Source organism: Harpegnathos saltator, unplaced genomic scaffold, assembly GCF_003227715.2.
Source record: "Harpegnathos saltator strain DR-91 unplaced genomic scaffold, Hsal_v8.6 scaffold333, whole genome shotgun sequence".
NCBI lineage: Eukaryota > Metazoa > Arthropoda > Insecta > Hymenoptera > Formicidae > Harpegnathos > Harpegnathos saltator.
This window is the reverse complement of record NW_020230132.1, coordinates 252646-271040: the sequence shown is the minus strand read 5'-3', so window position 1 is coordinate 271040 and position 18395 is coordinate 252646. Positions and strand designations below refer to the sequence as shown.

Here is an 18395-nt window from a genome sequence, read left to right as displayed (position 1 = left end):
CAAAGAGAAAGATTTGATTCGTCGCATTACTATCTGCGATTTGCTTGAAAAGTGAGGAAAACGATCCATTTCTGAAGCGACTTATAACTGAAGATAAAAAATGGATTATATACAATGATATTAAACACAAAAGATCATGGAGCAGACGTGATGAACCATCTCAAAGCAGATCGAAAGCTGATATCCATCAAAAAAAGGTGATGCTCTCTGTTTGGTGGGATTGGAAAGAAATGGTTCTTTTTTGAGCTGCTACCAAACAACTAAACGATTGATTCGAATGTGTATTATCATCAATTGGACAAATTGAATGATTCCATCAAGCAGAAAAGACCAAAATGGACGAACAGGAAAGGTGTTGTGTTTCATCGTGACAACGCCAGACCTCACACAAGTCTAATGACTTGCCAAAAGCTATTAGCGCTTGAATGGGATTTGGTACCGTATTCACCATATCCACCTGATCTGGCATTATCCGATTATCACTTATTTTGGTCACTGCAAAATTCTTTGTATAGTAAAAATTCCGATTTAAATGAAAATGTCAAAAACTACTCAATTCAGATTTTACCAATAAGGACCAGAAGTTCTACGAGCATGGAATCATGTCATTACCTCAAAGATGGCAAAAGGTATTAGAACAAAATGGTCAATACTTAACAGAATAAAACTTTTTTTTTCTATTAAGAATATCGTCTTTCATCTTCATGCAAAAATGCGAAATTACTTTCCAAACAACCCAATAAAAGGACAATCTTCTTTGGACAAATCTTTATTGATTGATAATGGAGAGAAATGAACTCTTACCCTTGGTACATCCTATTTTGACGTCGCCAACGTAGCCGGGTGGACATGCGCATTCCACAACGTGATTGTAAACGTTGCATTCCATATTACCGGTGCACGGATTCACCGCGCACGGGTTCTCGCAGCGGTTGTTGATACACGCCTTGTTTGTCGGGCAATCCGAGTTGCTTCTGCATCCTAAGAGTACGCAAGATACCCTTGGGTTTCCGCCGAAGCCGGGCGGACACTCACAGATAGCTTTGTGATTTATACCGTGGCATACTGCATTCTTGCCGCAGGAAGCCAAAGACGGCGAACACACCGGTATGCAACTACGCTGGAGGCACGCGTGCGAGCCGCTGCAATCACCGTCAGTCCTACATCCTGCAACTGGATGTCAAAATATAATGTTACACTTCAAATAAAACTATCGAATAAAACTATAATTTTTCCAATACATCAACATTAATAATATGTCTCATGTGAGATATTCGAACTTGAATTTAGACTTAAATCTGAGATTTTCAGTTAAATTATATAATGTGACGCATTATATAATGTGATATAATATATGTGACACATTAATTGTCGTGATTTAACCGACAAAATCTTACATCTAACTCCAAGTTCAAATCTCATTTGAGATAAGATTCAAATAATGTCTAATTAATATAGGTCCAAGTACTTAATTCCCAGTTGTATAGATAACTTTCAAATAAATGAAAAAGTAAGAAAAGTACAAAAGTATAAAATAAAATAAAATAAAGTGGGATAAAAAAATTAATTAAACGATAAGGCGCAATCGAATAATATCTAAAGTAAATATAAAGATACTAGGAATGAAGAGAAATAAATGCACCACCTTTCGTGCAAATGATGTCCGGGTTGCCATCGTATCCCAGGACGCACGAGCATATCGGCTTATGATTGATGACATTGCAAACGGCGTTGGGTCCACAGGCGCAGGGATCCCTGCAGACAGCATTGATGCATGACCGCTCAGGCGCACAATCGTCATCATTGGTGCACTCGATCTTAAGGATCGGTTTGGTGGCGCGGCAAGTACCGCTACCGCTGCTGACATAGCCACTAGGGCACACGCACACCATAGTGCGTACTGGACGCGTTGGTAGGACCCGACACTCGGACGGCTCTGTGCACGGTTGTATGACCGGGCACGGGTTTTGGCATCTGTTGCTAAGGCAGGCGAGCGAGTCCGGACAGTCGATGTCTTCCCTGCATTCGGGCCTCTCTTCCGGTCGACAGTTGATGTATGGATTACCGGTGAAATGCGGCGGGCAGCGGCAGATCGGCAGGTGGTTCAGGACCCTGCACTCGGCGCGGGCCGAGCAAGGGTTGTCGTGGATGCAAGGGTCGATGCATTGCATGTTGATGCACGAATGGTCGCCTGGACAGTCACCATTACTATAACAGCCGATCACACGACAACGGTCCAGAGGATTGCCGTGGTAGCCTTTGCGGCAGCGGCAATCGGCCACATGGTTGTTCGGAAAGCATTCGGCGTTGGTGCCACAGGGCTCAGCAATCAGGCATGGGTTCACGCAGTTATTGTTCTCGCAGACCTTGTCGATCGTACACTGGCTGTTGTGCCGGCACTCGACCGAGTGACACGCGATCTCAGGATTGCCCTGGTATCCTTGTTCGCAAGAACAGATCGGCTTGTGGTTCCTCACGTAGCAAACCGCATTGGCGCCGCAGTTGCAGGGGTTGCGACATTGCCGGTTGATGCAAGCGTCACGATCACCACAGTCGTCGTTCGTCGTGCATGTGCCAATCACTGTCAGTTGTACTGTATCATTGGAAAAATTTGTGAATTAAGAGTATATTCGCTTTATATTATTATACACACACACGCGCGCGCGCGCACACAGATATATGTTACATATATATACAGGATATCCAAAAAGACCCGGACCGGTAAAATATCTTGTAAAAAACTAAGCATTTTAGAAAAAATATTTCGGATAAAAGTTATATGTTTCAAAGGGGACGTAAAACAACTATATCATTTTATTTACAAATAGCGGCACTTTCGAGATACTCACTAGTCATTACTTTTCTTAAATGGAAACTCCAATTTTTTTATTATATAGTTTTTTTCTATCAATTAATTTGAACAACTTTTGTCTAAAACATTTTTTTATTTGTCCAATATATTTTAGATATTTAAGAAAAATTTGGTAATTTTTTCAATATTTAACTTACTTCAATATATAACTTACGATATCTCGCTATTTGTCAGAAAAAAATAGTACTTTTTTACTCTATTTAGTCTCAAAAATTTGTTGTTACAAGTGTTCTAACTTATCGACGATTTGAAAATTTCAAAATCATCAAATTAACAAAAATCAGGACGCTATTGTAATAATATATTCTTGAGACCAAGTAGAGTAAAATATCTAATATCACTTTTTCATCCGACAAACAATTAGTGAGATATCGTAAGTTAAATATTAAAAAAGTTACCAAGTTTTCCTTAAATATCTAAAAAAATACTAGGCAAACAAAAAAATGTTACAAACAAAAGTTGTTCAAATTAATTAGTAGAAAAAGATGATGTAATAAAAAATTGGACTTTCTATTTAAGAAAAGTAATGATCAATGAATATCTCGAAAGTGGTGCCATCTGTAAACAAATTGATATAGTTGTTTTATGTCCCTCTTGAAACCATATAACTTTTATATGAGACATTTTTTTCTGAAATGTCTTGTTTTCGAGATATTTACCGGTTCGGGACTTTTTAGACACCCTGTATAATATCTGTACATTTATGATGAGAGAATATTTTGATCGGAAAATTCAATTTAATTTTTAATAACATCGCACACATGCATAGGCAACCAGATTGATAATCTGTTTTCAGAACGTTGACGATAAATTATAGATAATAGCTGCGTTCAGAAAATACAACGGTTGCACAACGGTTGAGTAATTCACCAATATTACTGGTCCGAATGTAAGGATCTAACAGTAAAGACCACTAATCACTAATCGCTCAATGAGTGCTTTGTTATCTGAACGCAGCCATAAGACGATTGTTTGGTGGACAAACGATTTTTTAAATACAACAAACCCAAATTTGATTCCAGAATTGGATTTTTCGATTGATCCAATACTTAAAATATACACTAATTTGTGTATAACTTATAATAATGTGAACAATTAAAACTTTTTATGAGTCATGAGTCCATATTTTCAGATATTTTCACAGGTTTACATTACTTTCAAATTAACTAACTCAGGTAATCTCCTATCGCTGATTTTACTTACTTGGCCTACATACTCCGTCGACGTCGGTGATCCATCCCTCCGGACACGTGCAAATCATAGTTCTAACAGGCACAGTATCGAGAACGTCACAACGAGCGTTCTCCAGGCATGGTTTGATGACCGGGCAAGGGTCGATGCATTTTTCCCGAATGCACACTAGTTTATCCGAGCAGTCGATGTCGACTCTGCATTCCGGCTCGTCAAACTCTTCTACGGAACGTCGTTCGCAATAGGAGAATGGATTTCCCAACGGCAAGTTCTCGGGACAACGGCAAGAAGCTATGTGATCTTGCACGTAGCAGACCGCATTCTGCGCACACGGCGAGTCCTCAGCGCATGGATTCACGCAGCGGCCATTGTTGCACGCTAGATTGTTGGGGCAGTCGTGATCCGTGTTGCATTCGACCTTCTCGCAGTGAATTTGAGGATTGCCGTAGTAACCTGGACCGCAACGGCAAGCCGATCGGTGATTCTTTCCATAGCATTCCGCGTTGATGGCGCATTTGTTGTCCAAGATGCAAGGATTGACGCATTGGCCATTGTAGCAAGCGGCTGCGTAGTCGCAATCGCTATCGGACTCGCAATCGACTGAAATAGATCGTTACAATTGATGTATATCACAACTTCTGAGAGATTTTTCGAACGGTGGCGATATATATTTACATAAATGTTATACAAGTATGTTAACATTCTAAGCAGCAGAAACATTAAAAAATATCTGAAAACATTCAAAAGACGTCTTTTAAAGTTTCTTAAGCTATCTTTTAGAAGTTCGTGCTATCTAGGATGTTCGATTATTTTCGCGGTTATAAAAATTTAATTCCTTATAAAAAAAAAGAAAAGAAAAGAAAGAGAAAGAGAAAAGAAAAATTGCACTTACGTTTAAAGCATCCCAACTGAGGATTTCCGGAGTACCCCGGCAGACATATGCAGGAAGGATAATGGTTGACGACGTTACACTTGGCATTGGGTCCGCAATTGCACGGGTTGATGCATGCGTTGTTTACGCACGCATAATTTCCTGCGCATTCACTGTTCGACACGCATTCGGGCACGATCTCGGCTGCGACAAAAAAATCCCGCAATATGAAAAATCATTCTACATCTTCGGGGAATAATATAGTTTCCAAGACCAAATTTTCATCAGCGAGATTTCTTACGTGGTATGCACTTAATTCTGGGATCGCCGTTGTAGCCGATCGGACATCTGCAAATCGGTTCGTGACGGTCCACGTGACACAAAGAATTCCTGCCGCAAGGATTGCCGGCGACGCATGGATTTACGCAGAGCGAGTTCACACATTGCTTGTCGCGTGCGCATTCGCTGTTCGTGTAACACTCCGGCCGATGTCCTGGCAACGGAGTGAGTGGAACTACACAGTTAAAGATAAATTAAAGATTATACGTGACACACTCAGGGACACTCACGATTTGGAAATAATGAGGAATTTGTGAGATAACGGTATAAAACAAAAGTAATTTAACTTATCGTATTTGTAATATAGCATACCTCTTATACATTCGATATAAGCATTGCCTGTGAAATCCTGTGAGCAGAAGCAAATGCCGGTATGAGACGTGGACTTGCATTGCGCGTTGAGACCGCACTGGCTTGTCAAACAAGCATCCACGCATATTCCATCGAGACACTTTTCGTGATTGGCGCAATCTTGATCTAGATGACACTGTACATCGCCCAATACTACAATACAATATGCATGTGGAAAATTAATAAGAGATATCGAATAGAGAAGCTTGCCATTTGATTGCATCATATTTTATAGATTCTACATCTTTTTTAAACGGTACGTACCGATCGGCTTGCACTGTCCGTTCTCATCGGTGATCGTATTCGGTGGACACAAGCAAATCATGGTGCGAAGCGGCACGGTGTTCAAAACCTTGCATTCCTGCTCACTGGTGCACATGCTACTAGCGGCACAAGGATCTTGGCACTTGGTGTTAATACAGGCGAGATTCAACGCGCATTCGCTGTCCTGCGTGCACTCAGGTACAATAGGTGCACCTAAAAATGACAAACAAGTTGTACATTTTTATGATGTACTAAATTCACGCTAAAATTTGATTCTTCAGAACGATATATTGATTTCAAATTAATTTCTGACTAGTTATAATTTCAAGAAAATAATGAAAGTTGAAATTATTAAAGTTAAAAATATCGAAACTTAAATTATCAATACCAAAATATTTAAATTTATTAGGGAGAATTCTTCGTAGAATAAAAGTATTTTAATCCAGATTACATATGATTTCAACAAAATTGGGCACAAAATAATCAAGATCGGGAAATTTATATTAAAAGACGGTTTTGAAAATATCTTGAAAGAATTGCAATTATAAATAATCACGTACCAGCGCATGTTATATATGGATTTCCAGTGGTACCCGGAGGACACGTGCACTTCGGCTGATGGTTGCGCGCGATGCAAGTTGCCGTTTCGGCACAAGCGTCGTCGTCGCAAACCGGTCTACAAACTCTGTTCAGTCTGTCGCACGCCTCATGATCCGCGCAATCTTCGTTGTAGTGGCAAATCGCTGAAATGCATGCGACTCGCGGATCACCCTGAGTGCCTTGCGGACAAATGCACTGAGCTCTGTGAGACACCGTTCTACATTCCGCACCACGGCCGCATACGACGTCACCGATGAAACAAGGAGTGACGCAATTGTTATTTCGGCAGGTCTTGTCGTAAGGACAGTCATTGTCCGTCTTACATTCCGCTGCGAGAAAAAATTATGCGATAATTAATCGTCAATCAAACAAGTGTCTGCAAAGCGAAGGCAATGAAAAAGTCGGAGAGAACATTTAAAATCAGAAATAAAATTAAAACGAAAATCAAACTTGAAAATAGAAATGAAATTTACATTTTATTTCTACTGATAAATTTAATAGAAAAATAGATTCGAGTAATATCTAAATTTTATTCTTATTTGTAAATTTTGTAACGGAGACAATGAAATAAAATTTAAATTTTCTTTCTATTAAATAAAATTTGGAAATGGAAGTTATTTTGGAGAAACTTACGTCTGTAGCATTGAAGCTGCGGATCGCCAGCTAAACCCCCTTGACAATGACAAGAAGGATGATGATTAATCGTGACACATTCGGCGTTAAATCCGCAGCGGTTACTAGAACACGGATCTTGGCAAAGTTGATTGATGCACGCCTTATCAGAGGGACATTCGGTGTTCGTTCTGCATTCAGGGAGAACTATGTTTTCTGCAAACATCAGAGAGTAGATATAAAAAATGCTCAATGGTTCAGATCAGACAAATAGTCAAAGCGCTCAACACGATACCTTCGTAGCAATTTATGAACGGATCGCCAGCGTATCCGTGAGGACACTGACACACGCGACGGTGGTTCTCGATATGACATTCCGCGTTCGAAGCGCACGGATTGACATTGCACGGGTTGATGCATCGACGGTTGAGACAGGCCATGTCCGGCGTACATTGAGAATCACTCTCGCAGATTGCGCTGATTTGGTTCTCCACTGCAAATGTATAAAAATATATATTTACAATTCAGTATTATTGAGTAATAAATCTTCTACAATATGAAATCAGTTAAGTGTGAAACAATTATATTTAGTCGGAATTTTACCTGGTACGCAAAGAACAGTGGCATCACCAGCGTAGTTTGGCAGGCATTCACAGATCATTGTTCTCATCGGTAGAGTATCTACGACACTGCATCTAGCGCTAGCGATACACGGTTTCGTTTCTGCGCACGGATCTTTGCATATACCACTGAAACATGCCAGCTTGGTGGGACAGTCGCCGTCAACTTGGCATTCGGTCTTCGGTTCCAGAGGTTCTGAAGTGAAGAATAGACAGTCAATTCTGCTGTTCTAATAATTACATGAACAATAATACTTTGAAAAATATCATAAAATAATGACACTTTGATAATAGTACCAATTACGTTATATCGTATTAGAAAATAAGTTTTCGACTTTCGAAGTAATTTTTTAAACACTATAATATTAAAGTAGATTCTCACCCAGAAGACATGAACTGTAAGGATTGCCGATATAGCCAGGTGGACATTTGCAGATCGATCGATGGTTGACGACAGTGCACAACGTCGGTGGCGGACAGTTACAAGGATTCACGCATTTCAGATTGCGACAGGCCAAGAACGAGGCACAGTCATTATCACTAGTACATTCCGGTCTCTCGCATACTTCGTACGGATTGCCCGTGTAGCCATCCGGACAATAGCAGCGGGTCTTGTGATATCCATCGGCGGTACACAATGCGTTGAGACCGCACTGCGTTACCAAGCAGGTGTCAATGCATTCGTTGTTGATACAGGATTGAATTAATGGGCATTCGTTATCGTTGCGACAACCGACTAAAAGAAAAATGTCGATAGAATGGTTAGTCACAATATAATTGTGTGTAAGCGAAAAACGCGTATCGATCAAGTGTATTTTTGTTACACACGCTGATGGCAATATTGCTGAGGGTTTCCGCTAAATCCTTCGTTGCAGACACATATGGCTCTGTGCATTATCACGTAGCAGTGGCTGTTGAGGCCACAGGAGTCCAGAGTACACGGATCGACGCACTTCTGATTAAAGCAGGTCTTGTCGTTGGAGCATTCGGTATTCTGAGTGCACTCTGGGATTGGTTCTGTAAATACATACTTATTAATATTGCCCACATACTTGTACTTAAGTACATTTGACTCGAAATTTCATTGCTTTCGATAAATTGTCTTTTTCGATATTTTAATGGAACGCTTCAAAGTATAATTCAGAGAGAAAATATATTAGGAGAATAATATTTCGTAGACACGTATAATCCCTCACCTGCAAGAGTTGGTATTGTACATTGCACTCGTGCGTTGCCCGTGAAGCCGACCGGGCAGGAGCACACCGGCTTGTGATTAACGGTCTGACAGAGAGAATTAATACCACACGCGCCGATGCAAGGATCTCTACATTTTTGCGAGAAACAAGCCTTGTCGCGAGGACAATCAGAATTGATGACGCACTCGGGATAAATGCAGACCGCGACTCCGTTCTTCACTCTGCACTCACCGTTGTAATTGCAAGGTGATGGGCTACAGGGGTTGGTTTCTAAAATAAATTATAACGCAATTAATAAATTTAGTAAAGTTAACGTACTTATGAAATTAAATTAACATACTTCTCGCGGTAAATTTCGTTGGCCTATACTTACCGATTTTCGTGTAACACTCCTCGAAGGGATTGCCGATCAAGGGAGACGGACAGCTGCAGAGCGGGCTGTGATTGATCGTCTTGCACACCGCCTTGCTGCCACATACATTTTGAGAACAAGGGTCTTTGCATTTGCTCTGTATGCAAGCTTTGTCGCCTGGACAGTCCGAGCTGAGTATGCACTCCGGATGGCAGCCGGTGACGCTCGTTGGAACGCCTAACAGCCCAGGTAGACACTTGCAAATTGCCGTATTACCGATTTTCTCGCAAACAGTGTTCGGGCCACACGGTGAAGGGTAGCACGGATCTGTTTCCTTAGTATCTGAGACAAAAAAATCATAATTTGAATAATATCTACCTCAAGGAAAAAACCAAAGGAAAAACCTACCAAAGGAAAACAAGTTTCACGTTAACGAATTAATAAAATTGCGGAATGAAGTCCTTAATCTTTCGTTTATTTCTATAATCTATATCTTTATATTTTTAGATTAAATATTGTTAGTAGGAATGTAAGACGGATTCTAATTCATTTCTTCAAGGTAGGTGACATCATATAATATCATATAATAATGTCACGAGAGGCGGGGATATAAAAAACTAAATATTTATTAATCAAAAGCTAAATATTTATTAATAAAAAATTAAATATTCATATTCATCAATCAAAAAATTAAATATTCATCAATCAAAATTAGATACCCATCAATTCCTCGTCCTACCCTCCATGGAATTTCACTCCTACGCTCGTACATTCTTTCTGAATTATTTTAGAATGTGTTTAAAATGTTTTTTATGGGAGGACAAATTCTTCCATTTCTCAGATAATCATGTTTGCCAACGTATATTTCCAAGCTATGCAACCCTGAGCAAAAGATAATTTTTGTCTATGACTAACACACTGACAAGCACTATCAGATTAGATATTTTAATTGTTAGAATCTAATTGTTAGTTAGATTCTAATTATTAAAATATCTAGTCTGATAAGCCTGACAGTGCGTTTGTCATAAATAAAAATTATTTTTTGAGGTTTATTTTTCGAGGCTACATGACTTAGTAAGGTACGTTGGCAAACACGATTGCCTGGGAAACGAAAGTATTTATCCTCTTTTAAAAGCCTCGAACACATTCCAGAATAGTCTAGAAGGAATATATAAGTATAGAAGTGAAATTTTGTGGAAGAACCGAGGTGATATTGATAAATATTTAATTTTTCACTAACGAATATTTAATTTTTGATTAACAAATATTTAATTTTTGATCCCATCTCGTGACATAGGCGTGATGTCATGTGACGCCTTGAAGAAATAAATTAAAACTTGTTTTATATTACTATTATTATTCTTTTTTTTTTATTAAAATAAACGCTAAGTCACAAAATAATAGGAAATATGAATGGTAAAATTACCTTCCACGGGAACTTGACAAAGCGTAAAAGCATCGCCGATCGTTGGTAGTGGGCACGAGCAGATGGGCACATGATTCGACACCGTGCAGATCGCTCCAACGCCGCAAGTACCAGGACAAGGATCTTGACACTTAGTTCTTATGCAAGCCTGCGATTGCGGACAGTCGGTGTTGACGAGACACTCCGGTTGACAGCCTTGGTACGGGTTACCCCTGTAGTTTGGTACGCATTCGCAAATGGCAGTGTTGAATCTCTCATGGCAGTACGCGTTTATACCGCAAGGCGAGGGGTTGCATGGTCTCAAAGGTGTCGGCGGTGCTGGAGTTGCTGAAAGAACAGTAGAAAACATACGATTAATCCCACAGTCGTGCTGATGTCTTTGATGATTTCGCATGCGATGTATATTACAATAATGCACGTAAAATTAACGTTTGGCAAGATAGAGATTTACATATAAAAGTAGAAAGAAGCGAACATGCATATTTTTTTTCATGCGTGCATCGCATGTGTCTTCTGTACACGGTACAGCATGTATATTGTATATACATCCAAGAAGTGTTTACTGAGATACGCCAAGTAGTCAAATATAGCATTTTAGAGAATGTTGCAAGATTGGGAAAGGTCAACATTGCGAAGGAGAAACTCGATACGTGCGTGCGCTTCCTTAGAATACGCATTCCATTGTGTATATACAATAGGCACGACATATTTACAGGCTCGAGAGAAATCGAATTCGATCGGGAACTAGAGAGATTGAAATTCCTACATTTTGGACGAAAGGTTCCGAATATACATTATACATCAGATAAACTATCGGGTTGTGTCAACAAAGATAACAACGGAGGTGTTTCTTACATGGTATCACAGAACAAACTGTGAATGGGTCTCCGGTGTATGATTCGGGACAGGTGCATCGGGCTTGGTGCAAAGTGACTTGGCACAGTGCATTGAGTCCGCACGATCCAACGCACGGGTCAGTACATTTCTGCTTAATGCATGCTCGATTGGCGGGACAGTCGTTGTTTACACGGCATTCGGGTCTACAATTGGGCGGAGATCCTATGAAAGTGAGTAAGCAGGAGCAGGAGGGTTTATTATCGGCGGATACTGTGCATTGCGAGTTCGGTCCACACGGCGAGGGGTAACATGGGTCCTTGGACGGTTCTACGTCCGATGGTGCTGGCGATGAAAAATAAACAGAAAGACATTTCATTAATGGTTTCAACTCAAGAAGCGCCGTCTCCAACAGCACGAACGACAGGGAAAACGTGATCATCGGAAAGATCTTCTCGAGACGTGTCTCTTCGCGAGATCTCTGCAAATGGATTCTCCACGATGTTTCCTGGACGTTCGTGTCATCCGAAAGAACGACTCTCTCTCTCTCTCTCTCTCTCTCTCTCTCTCTCTCTCTCTCTCTCTCTCTCTCTCTCTCTCTCTCTCTCTCCCTCTCTCTCTCTCCCTCTCTCTCTCTCTCCCTCTCTCTCTCTCTCTCTCTCTCTCTCTCTCTCTCTCTGGCTGGCTACTTACTTATGGGGAAGCAATTGACGAACGGATCGCCGGAATGCTGAGCGGGACACCTGCAAAAAGGATTGTGGTTTCGCACAACGCACTGTGCACTCGGGCTGCACGCGTTCTCGCAGGGATTGCGGCATCTCGTGTTCACGCAGGCTTTGCTCTGCTCGCAGTCGGTATTAACGAGACACTCGGGTCTACAGCTCGGCGGAACTGCGAAGTAGCCGGGCAGGCAAGAGCAAGAGGCCTGCTCGCCGAGTTCACGGCACACACTATTGGGTCCACAGGGAGATGGCTCGCACGGTTTCACGCGCGCTATCGAGATAATGTCGGATTAATGGCTTCTCTTGACAGGGGAAAGGGGAAACGGGTCAAGGCGCTCCAAAATGAGCAAGAGAACTCACGTTTCACGCGCGTGCATAGGGTGAACGGGTCGCCTTCGTAATTCTGAGCGCAGTTGCAGGTGGCGATGTGCGCGATGACCGCACACTCCGCGTTTTGGCCGCAGATGCCGACGCAGGGGTTTACGCATTTGTTGTTGGCGCAAGCCTTATCGTACGGACAGTCGGAATTCTGCACGCATTCCGGCCGACATTCCCGGTAAGGATCGCCGCGATACTCGGCTATACATCTGCAGACACCGTTACCTGTGCATTCGGCGTTAGGTCCGCATGGTGACGGATTGCACGGGTCTGGCTTTGCGGGTGGTGTTTCTGTGCGGAGGAGATGTGTGTGAATCAAACATATGTGGGATGGGCAAATGTTCGCTCATTCTGTTTCTGCTTCGAGTAGAAACTCGACTATTATGTGCGAACAAGTAACAACAGGTAGTCTTACGTATGGGTGTCGGGTAGCAATTGTTGAAGGGATCGCCCGTGTATCCGTCGGGACATGTGCAAGCCGGGGTGTGGTTAATGACAGTACACAGGGCGCTAAAACCGCAAGATCCGGGGCAAGGATCTCTGCATTTCTCTCGTATGCAAGCTTTGTCGCCTGTGCAATCGGAATCGATCGAGCACTCGGCCCGGCAATATGGCGGCGATCCGATGTAATTGGGCATACATGTACAAGATGGATAGCCTCCCCTGTCTTGACATGTGGAGAACGGGCCGCAGGGCGACGGAATGCAGGGGTTCGCCTGCTGCGATGGTGCGGGTATCACTAGAATAAAATCAAATGACAATCTCCGTAGGTGAGGCATTCTTGAAAGAAAACGACAATTCCGTTTCTCTCTCTCTCTTTCTCTCTCTCTCTCTCTCTCTCTCTCTCTCTCTCTCTCTCGCTCACTCACAGCTTTACTAGTTTCCAACCACTTACGAGGCATGTCGAAACACTTGACGAACGGATCCCCGATTTGACCAGGTGCGCAGCTGCAGAATGGACTGTGGGATAAGGAATTGCACTTGGCGTTGATGCCGCACACACCTGGGCACGGATCAACGCACTTCTGATTGACACAAGCGCGATTCATAGGACATTCCGTGCTAATGACGCATTCGGGTCTACATGCGGGAGGACTTCCTTGGTAACTCGGCAGGCACGAGCAGCTAGCTTTCCCGTTTCGATTCAAGCAGTTGCTGTTGGGGCCGCAGGGAGACGGCTGACAAGGGTCACCTACGGGCTCTGGAGCTATACGACACGAAGCACGACGAGATAAGAGATAGTGACTTCTTGTGAACGCGACGTCGCGAGTAACTTCGACGCCCGAGCGAGGTCCACTTACGAGTATCTTGTATGGGCATACAATATCTAAACGGGTCTCCAGTATGCCTTGGCTGACAGCTGCACGCCGGTATGTGATTGATGACCTCGCAGATCGCATTGACCCCGCACGTTCCTGGACAAGGGTCTTGGCAGCGGTTCCTTATGCAGGCTCGATTAGATATACAGTCGGAATTGATCACGCACTCGGGCCTACAACCTTCGTACGGGTTACCGTAGAAGTCGGGTAAGCAGATGCAGGAGGCCGAGCTGGATACCTCCCGACACATCGCGTTCGCACCACAGGGAGATGGTTGGCACGGGTTTAACGGGACAGGCGATGTTTCAACTAAAATAGAGAACCGTGAGTCGTGATCCTACCGCGAATAGCTGGAGAAGAGAAACACCGCTGCTGGCTGTCAGATCTAAATATAAAACTCATAATCGCTCATCATCGGCGCGTTATCGGAAACTTACTCGGTCGAGGGTTGCATTGAATGAAGGGGTCTCCGGTAAAGTCACCAGCGCAAATGCACATGGGGGTGTGACTGACGGTCCTACATTCGGCATTCCTGCCGCAGGATCCTGGGCAAGGATCTTTGCACTTTTGATTGATGCAAGCCTGTTGTCTCGGACACTCGCTGTTACTCACGCACTCTGGTCTACAGTTGGGTGGGATTCCGATATACTGCGGCAAGCATGAGCAGGACGGAGCGCCGTTGAGGACTTGACACTGCGCGTTCGGGCCGCAAGGTGAAGGTCGGCAAGGATCGGTTGGTGGTGGCGGTGGTTCTTTCGCTGAAATTCGCAAGGGGACCGTGCTCATATCTCGATCAATCAAGAAGGTCGTTGTACTTTGCGACAACTTGATCGTGAGGACTTGCACACACAGAAAAACTTGAGCAGTAAGATGTAAGTAATAAGGAAATTGATTAATCAAAACAGCCCGAAGATATTCAACTATGATTAGTTAATTCGCTTACTGCTTACATCTTGTTGCTTATTTTTTTTCTGTGTGCCTCTAGCTGAAATATCACGTAGTTATCTCTTACGTTGCGGGAAGCAGCGGACGAATGGATCGCCCGTGTACAGTGTCTGGCAGCTGCACACCGGGTTGTGATTCACTACGGCGCACTGTGCGGCTATTCCGCATGCACCGAGACATGGGTCAATGCACTTCTGGTTGCTGCAGGCCCGATTGCGGGCGCAATCGGCGCTAATGAGACACTCCGGTCTGCAAGACGGCGGAACTCCTCTGAATCCGGCAATGCACGCGCAAATCGCCTGGCCGTTCGACGCACGACAATGGCTGTTCGGGCCGCATGGGGACGGGTTGCACGGTTCGAAGATGGTCGTATCTGTTTGACAATCATCGTAATGCACTCATGTCGTCAGGAGACAGAGCGGGGCGGGAGGGCCGCGTATACAAACCTTGCACGGAGGTACATGAGATGAACGCGTTGCCACTCATGTTTCGCGGGCAGCTACACATCGGCAGGTGATTGACAACGTTGCATTCTGCATTGAGGCCACATGTGCCGGCGCACGGATCGCGACACTTGTGCTGCATGCACGCTTTATCGCGCGAACAATCGGTGTTGATGACGCATTCCGGCCGGCAGCCGACGAATGGGTCCCCGAAGTATTCAGGTATGCATGTGCACACTCCGTCGTTACACCGAGCGTTTTGGCCACACGGTGATGGATTGCACCGGTCGGGGGGTGGTACTGAAACGCGCGGATGTGGCTGATATTTTGTGGTGATTTCAAATGCTTGCTAATTTTGCTTAATATGGTATAACACCTTTGGGCAACGATCATAATAAACGATAATGTTTCCGTAAGTGTAGAGATGTGAAAAATGAAAAAGAAAGATTTTACATTTCCATCGGACGAAAATCGTTAGATAATCGCTGAAGTGTCTTCAAGCTTATGTAAAACTTCTCACGTTTCCGATCTTAAGAAACAGTTGCATAATCCTTGGATATACAAATAAATAAAAAAGAAATTTATGAAGGAGACTCAGTTTGCGGAAATTTTCGCATTCGTAAAACGGTACCGTTCTTGTTATCATTGATAAAAATATAAGCAAGAGTGCGGTTCTTACGAGGTTTCTGAGGCGCAGGGTTACAACTCACGAAGGGGTCGCCAGTGTATCCTTCGGTACACACGCAGGACGGTGTATGATTTATCACCGTGCATTGCGCCAAGAGGCCGCACGATCCCGGACAGGGATCCTTGCATTTCTCTCTCATACAAGCTTTATCGGCAGGACAATCTGAATTGATCGAGCACTCGGGTCGGCAATTTGGAGGCACACCAATGTAATTCTGCATACAACTGCATGCCGGTGTGTTGCCGATGTTTCTACACAGAGCGTTCGGTCCGCAAGGTGACGGTAGGCATGGGTCCTTCGGGTATTGATCTTCTGGTTCTGGTGCTGAAGAGAAATACAAATAGCACACATGTTTTTTGTGTGACGATGAATTCCACCAAGTCGGAAACTAAGGTTGACTCCTCAAATTTGTCAAACTCGGGTGAAATTTGGAATTGAGGAAATGAAAATAGAAATTTCAAGTCCGTAAGTTATCAGAAACAAGATGCTATATAACAAATATTTTTCACAGATAAAACAATGAAATTTTAATTTTTCCGTAATTCTTTTAATTTTACGTTAAACATAAAATAACGAAAAGTAATGAAACAAAAAAGATAAATGAGAAATCTCTTATCTTATTTTTTCGGCACGAATATATACTTTTCCAATCGAAAAAATGTACCAGTTTCCAACTTGATGATATGAATCTGCAATAGTTTTCGCTATTGTGTAACGTACTTGGCGCTAGGAAGCAGTAGATGAATGGATCGCCCGTGAAGCCGCTCGGGCAGTTGCAGATCGGGCTGTGGTGTATGACTTTGCATTGAGCTTCGCGGCCGCAAGTGCCGACACAGGGGTCTACGCATTTCTGATTCACGCATGCTCGGCTCGATCCGCACTCTGAATTTACCAAACATTCCGGTCTACAATTTGGCGGGGCTCCGATGAATTTGGGCAAACAAGAGCAGATCGCTTGACCATTGTTATTGGCGCATTGACTGTTCGGGCCACAAGGGGAAGGTATGCAAGGTTTACGTTCTTCCTCAGGAGCTATAATAACGTAACGGTACATCTTAAAACCTGTTAGGCGACTTTCTCTTTACCGTCTCACATGTTCCACGTCGCTACTTACTCTCGACAGCCTGATAAACGCAATTTATATATGGATTGCCAGTGTAGCCAGAGATGCAGGTGCAAACGGGCACATTGTTGACGACTTGGCAATTGGTATTGACACCGCACGAACCCGGACACGGATTCTGACATTTCGATCCGATGCAGGCTAAGTGCGCGGGACAGTCTGACGAGAGGGTACATTCAGGACGACATCCTTCGTAGGGGTTTCCAATATACTCGGGCAAACACGTGCAAGAGCCGACACCGTTTTGCTCTCTACACACGGCGTTTGTGCCGCAAGGGGACGGTTGGCAGGGTCGACTTGGTGTTGGCGGCTCGCCTAAAAGAACATAGCTTTATCTTATCCGTAACATCGATCCTTCGCTATCTCACTCTTGCAAACAGATTTCAACCGATTTCCACGTGTTACAAAACCACAATAATAATCAAAATGTAACGCAAAACTTAATAATAACGATAGATGGTAGTTTTGTTCGACCGGGAAAATTTGTAAAACACGATACTATGGGGACTCATCTCTATGAGTCTACAGCACTTACTCTCCTTGACCGTGCACTGAACAAACGGATCACCCGTGTATCCGGAGCGACACGAGCAAGTTGGTACATGATTAACGACGTGACAGTCAGCTAGGGCGAAACACGACCCGGGACACGGGTCTCTGCACTTGCGATTGATGCAAGCTTGCTGACTTGGACATTCGCTGTTACTGATGCACTCTGGTCGGCAGTTGGGTGGCGTTCCAATGTATTCCGGCATGCACGAACACGATGGTGAGTCGTTGACTACTTGACACTGAGCATTGGGGCCACAGGGTGAAGGTTGGCACGGGTTCACCGGTTTCGGCACGTTTTCAGCTTTAAGAGGAAGATATAGGTTGCTATGCGTCCGATATAAGTGCATACATATCAGAGAGACCTCAGATGGTGGGGACACTTACGTCTTGGCGTACAATGTATGAAGGGATCGCCAGTGAACGCGGGAGGACAGCTGCAGATTGGATTGTGGTTCAGCACTTGGCAACGTGCAGATATGCCACACGCACCTAAGCAAGGGTTGCTGCACTTCATGTTGATGCAGGCCTCGTTCAACGCGCAATCAGTATTGACTATGCATTCAGGCCGACAGGCCGGCGGATTTCCTATAAATCCAGGCACGCATGAGCACACTGCTTGACTGTTAATGCTCTGGCAACGACTGTTCGGGCCGCAGGGTGATGGGTTGCAGGGGTTCTCGACCACAGTGGGATCTGC

The 18395-nt window shown here is 43.6% G+C and overlaps 1 protein-coding gene across 1 annotated transcript in view; it reads right to left on the bottom strand.

Moving 5' to 3' along the window:
* The window catches only part of dpy (fibrillin-like protein dumpy), a 166973-nt gene that overhangs the window by 6264 nt on the left and 142314 nt on the right, over positions 1 to 18395 (bottom strand). The window contains exons 99-128 of the mRNA XM_025300206.1: positions 18083 to 18391; positions 17682 to 17999; positions 17138 to 17461; positions 16744 to 17055; positions 16015 to 16347; positions 15339 to 15635; positions 14960 to 15265; positions 14385 to 14705; positions 13930 to 14256; positions 13524 to 13835; positions 13044 to 13367; positions 12611 to 12919; positions 12222 to 12521; positions 11550 to 11873; positions 10695 to 11021; positions 9290 to 9610; positions 8917 to 9186; positions 8549 to 8737; positions 8103 to 8456; positions 7704 to 7916; positions 7396 to 7593; positions 7122 to 7316; positions 6449 to 6817; positions 5889 to 6101; positions 5586 to 5777; positions 5236 to 5448; positions 4956 to 5138; positions 4076 to 4663; positions 1646 to 2593; positions 805 to 1173 (exon numbers count right to left, since the gene is read on the bottom strand). Of these exons, the coding sequence (XP_025155991.1) occupies positions 805 to 1173; positions 1646 to 2593; positions 4076 to 4663; positions 4956 to 5138; positions 5236 to 5448; positions 5586 to 5777; positions 5889 to 6101; positions 6449 to 6817; positions 7122 to 7316; positions 7396 to 7593; positions 7704 to 7916; positions 8103 to 8456; positions 8549 to 8737; positions 8917 to 9186; positions 9290 to 9610; positions 10695 to 11021; positions 11550 to 11873; positions 12222 to 12521; positions 12611 to 12919; positions 13044 to 13367; positions 13524 to 13835; positions 13930 to 14256; positions 14385 to 14705; positions 14960 to 15265; positions 15339 to 15635; positions 16015 to 16347; positions 16744 to 17055; positions 17138 to 17461; positions 17682 to 17999; positions 18083 to 18391 (9558 nt within the window). The remainder of the gene's footprint in view (positions 1 to 804; positions 1174 to 1645; positions 2594 to 4075; positions 4664 to 4955; positions 5139 to 5235; positions 5449 to 5585; positions 5778 to 5888; positions 6102 to 6448; positions 6818 to 7121; positions 7317 to 7395; positions 7594 to 7703; positions 7917 to 8102; positions 8457 to 8548; positions 8738 to 8916; positions 9187 to 9289; positions 9611 to 10694; positions 11022 to 11549; positions 11874 to 12221; positions 12522 to 12610; positions 12920 to 13043; positions 13368 to 13523; positions 13836 to 13929; positions 14257 to 14384; positions 14706 to 14959; positions 15266 to 15338; positions 15636 to 16014; positions 16348 to 16743; positions 17056 to 17137; positions 17462 to 17681; positions 18000 to 18082; positions 18392 to 18395) is intronic.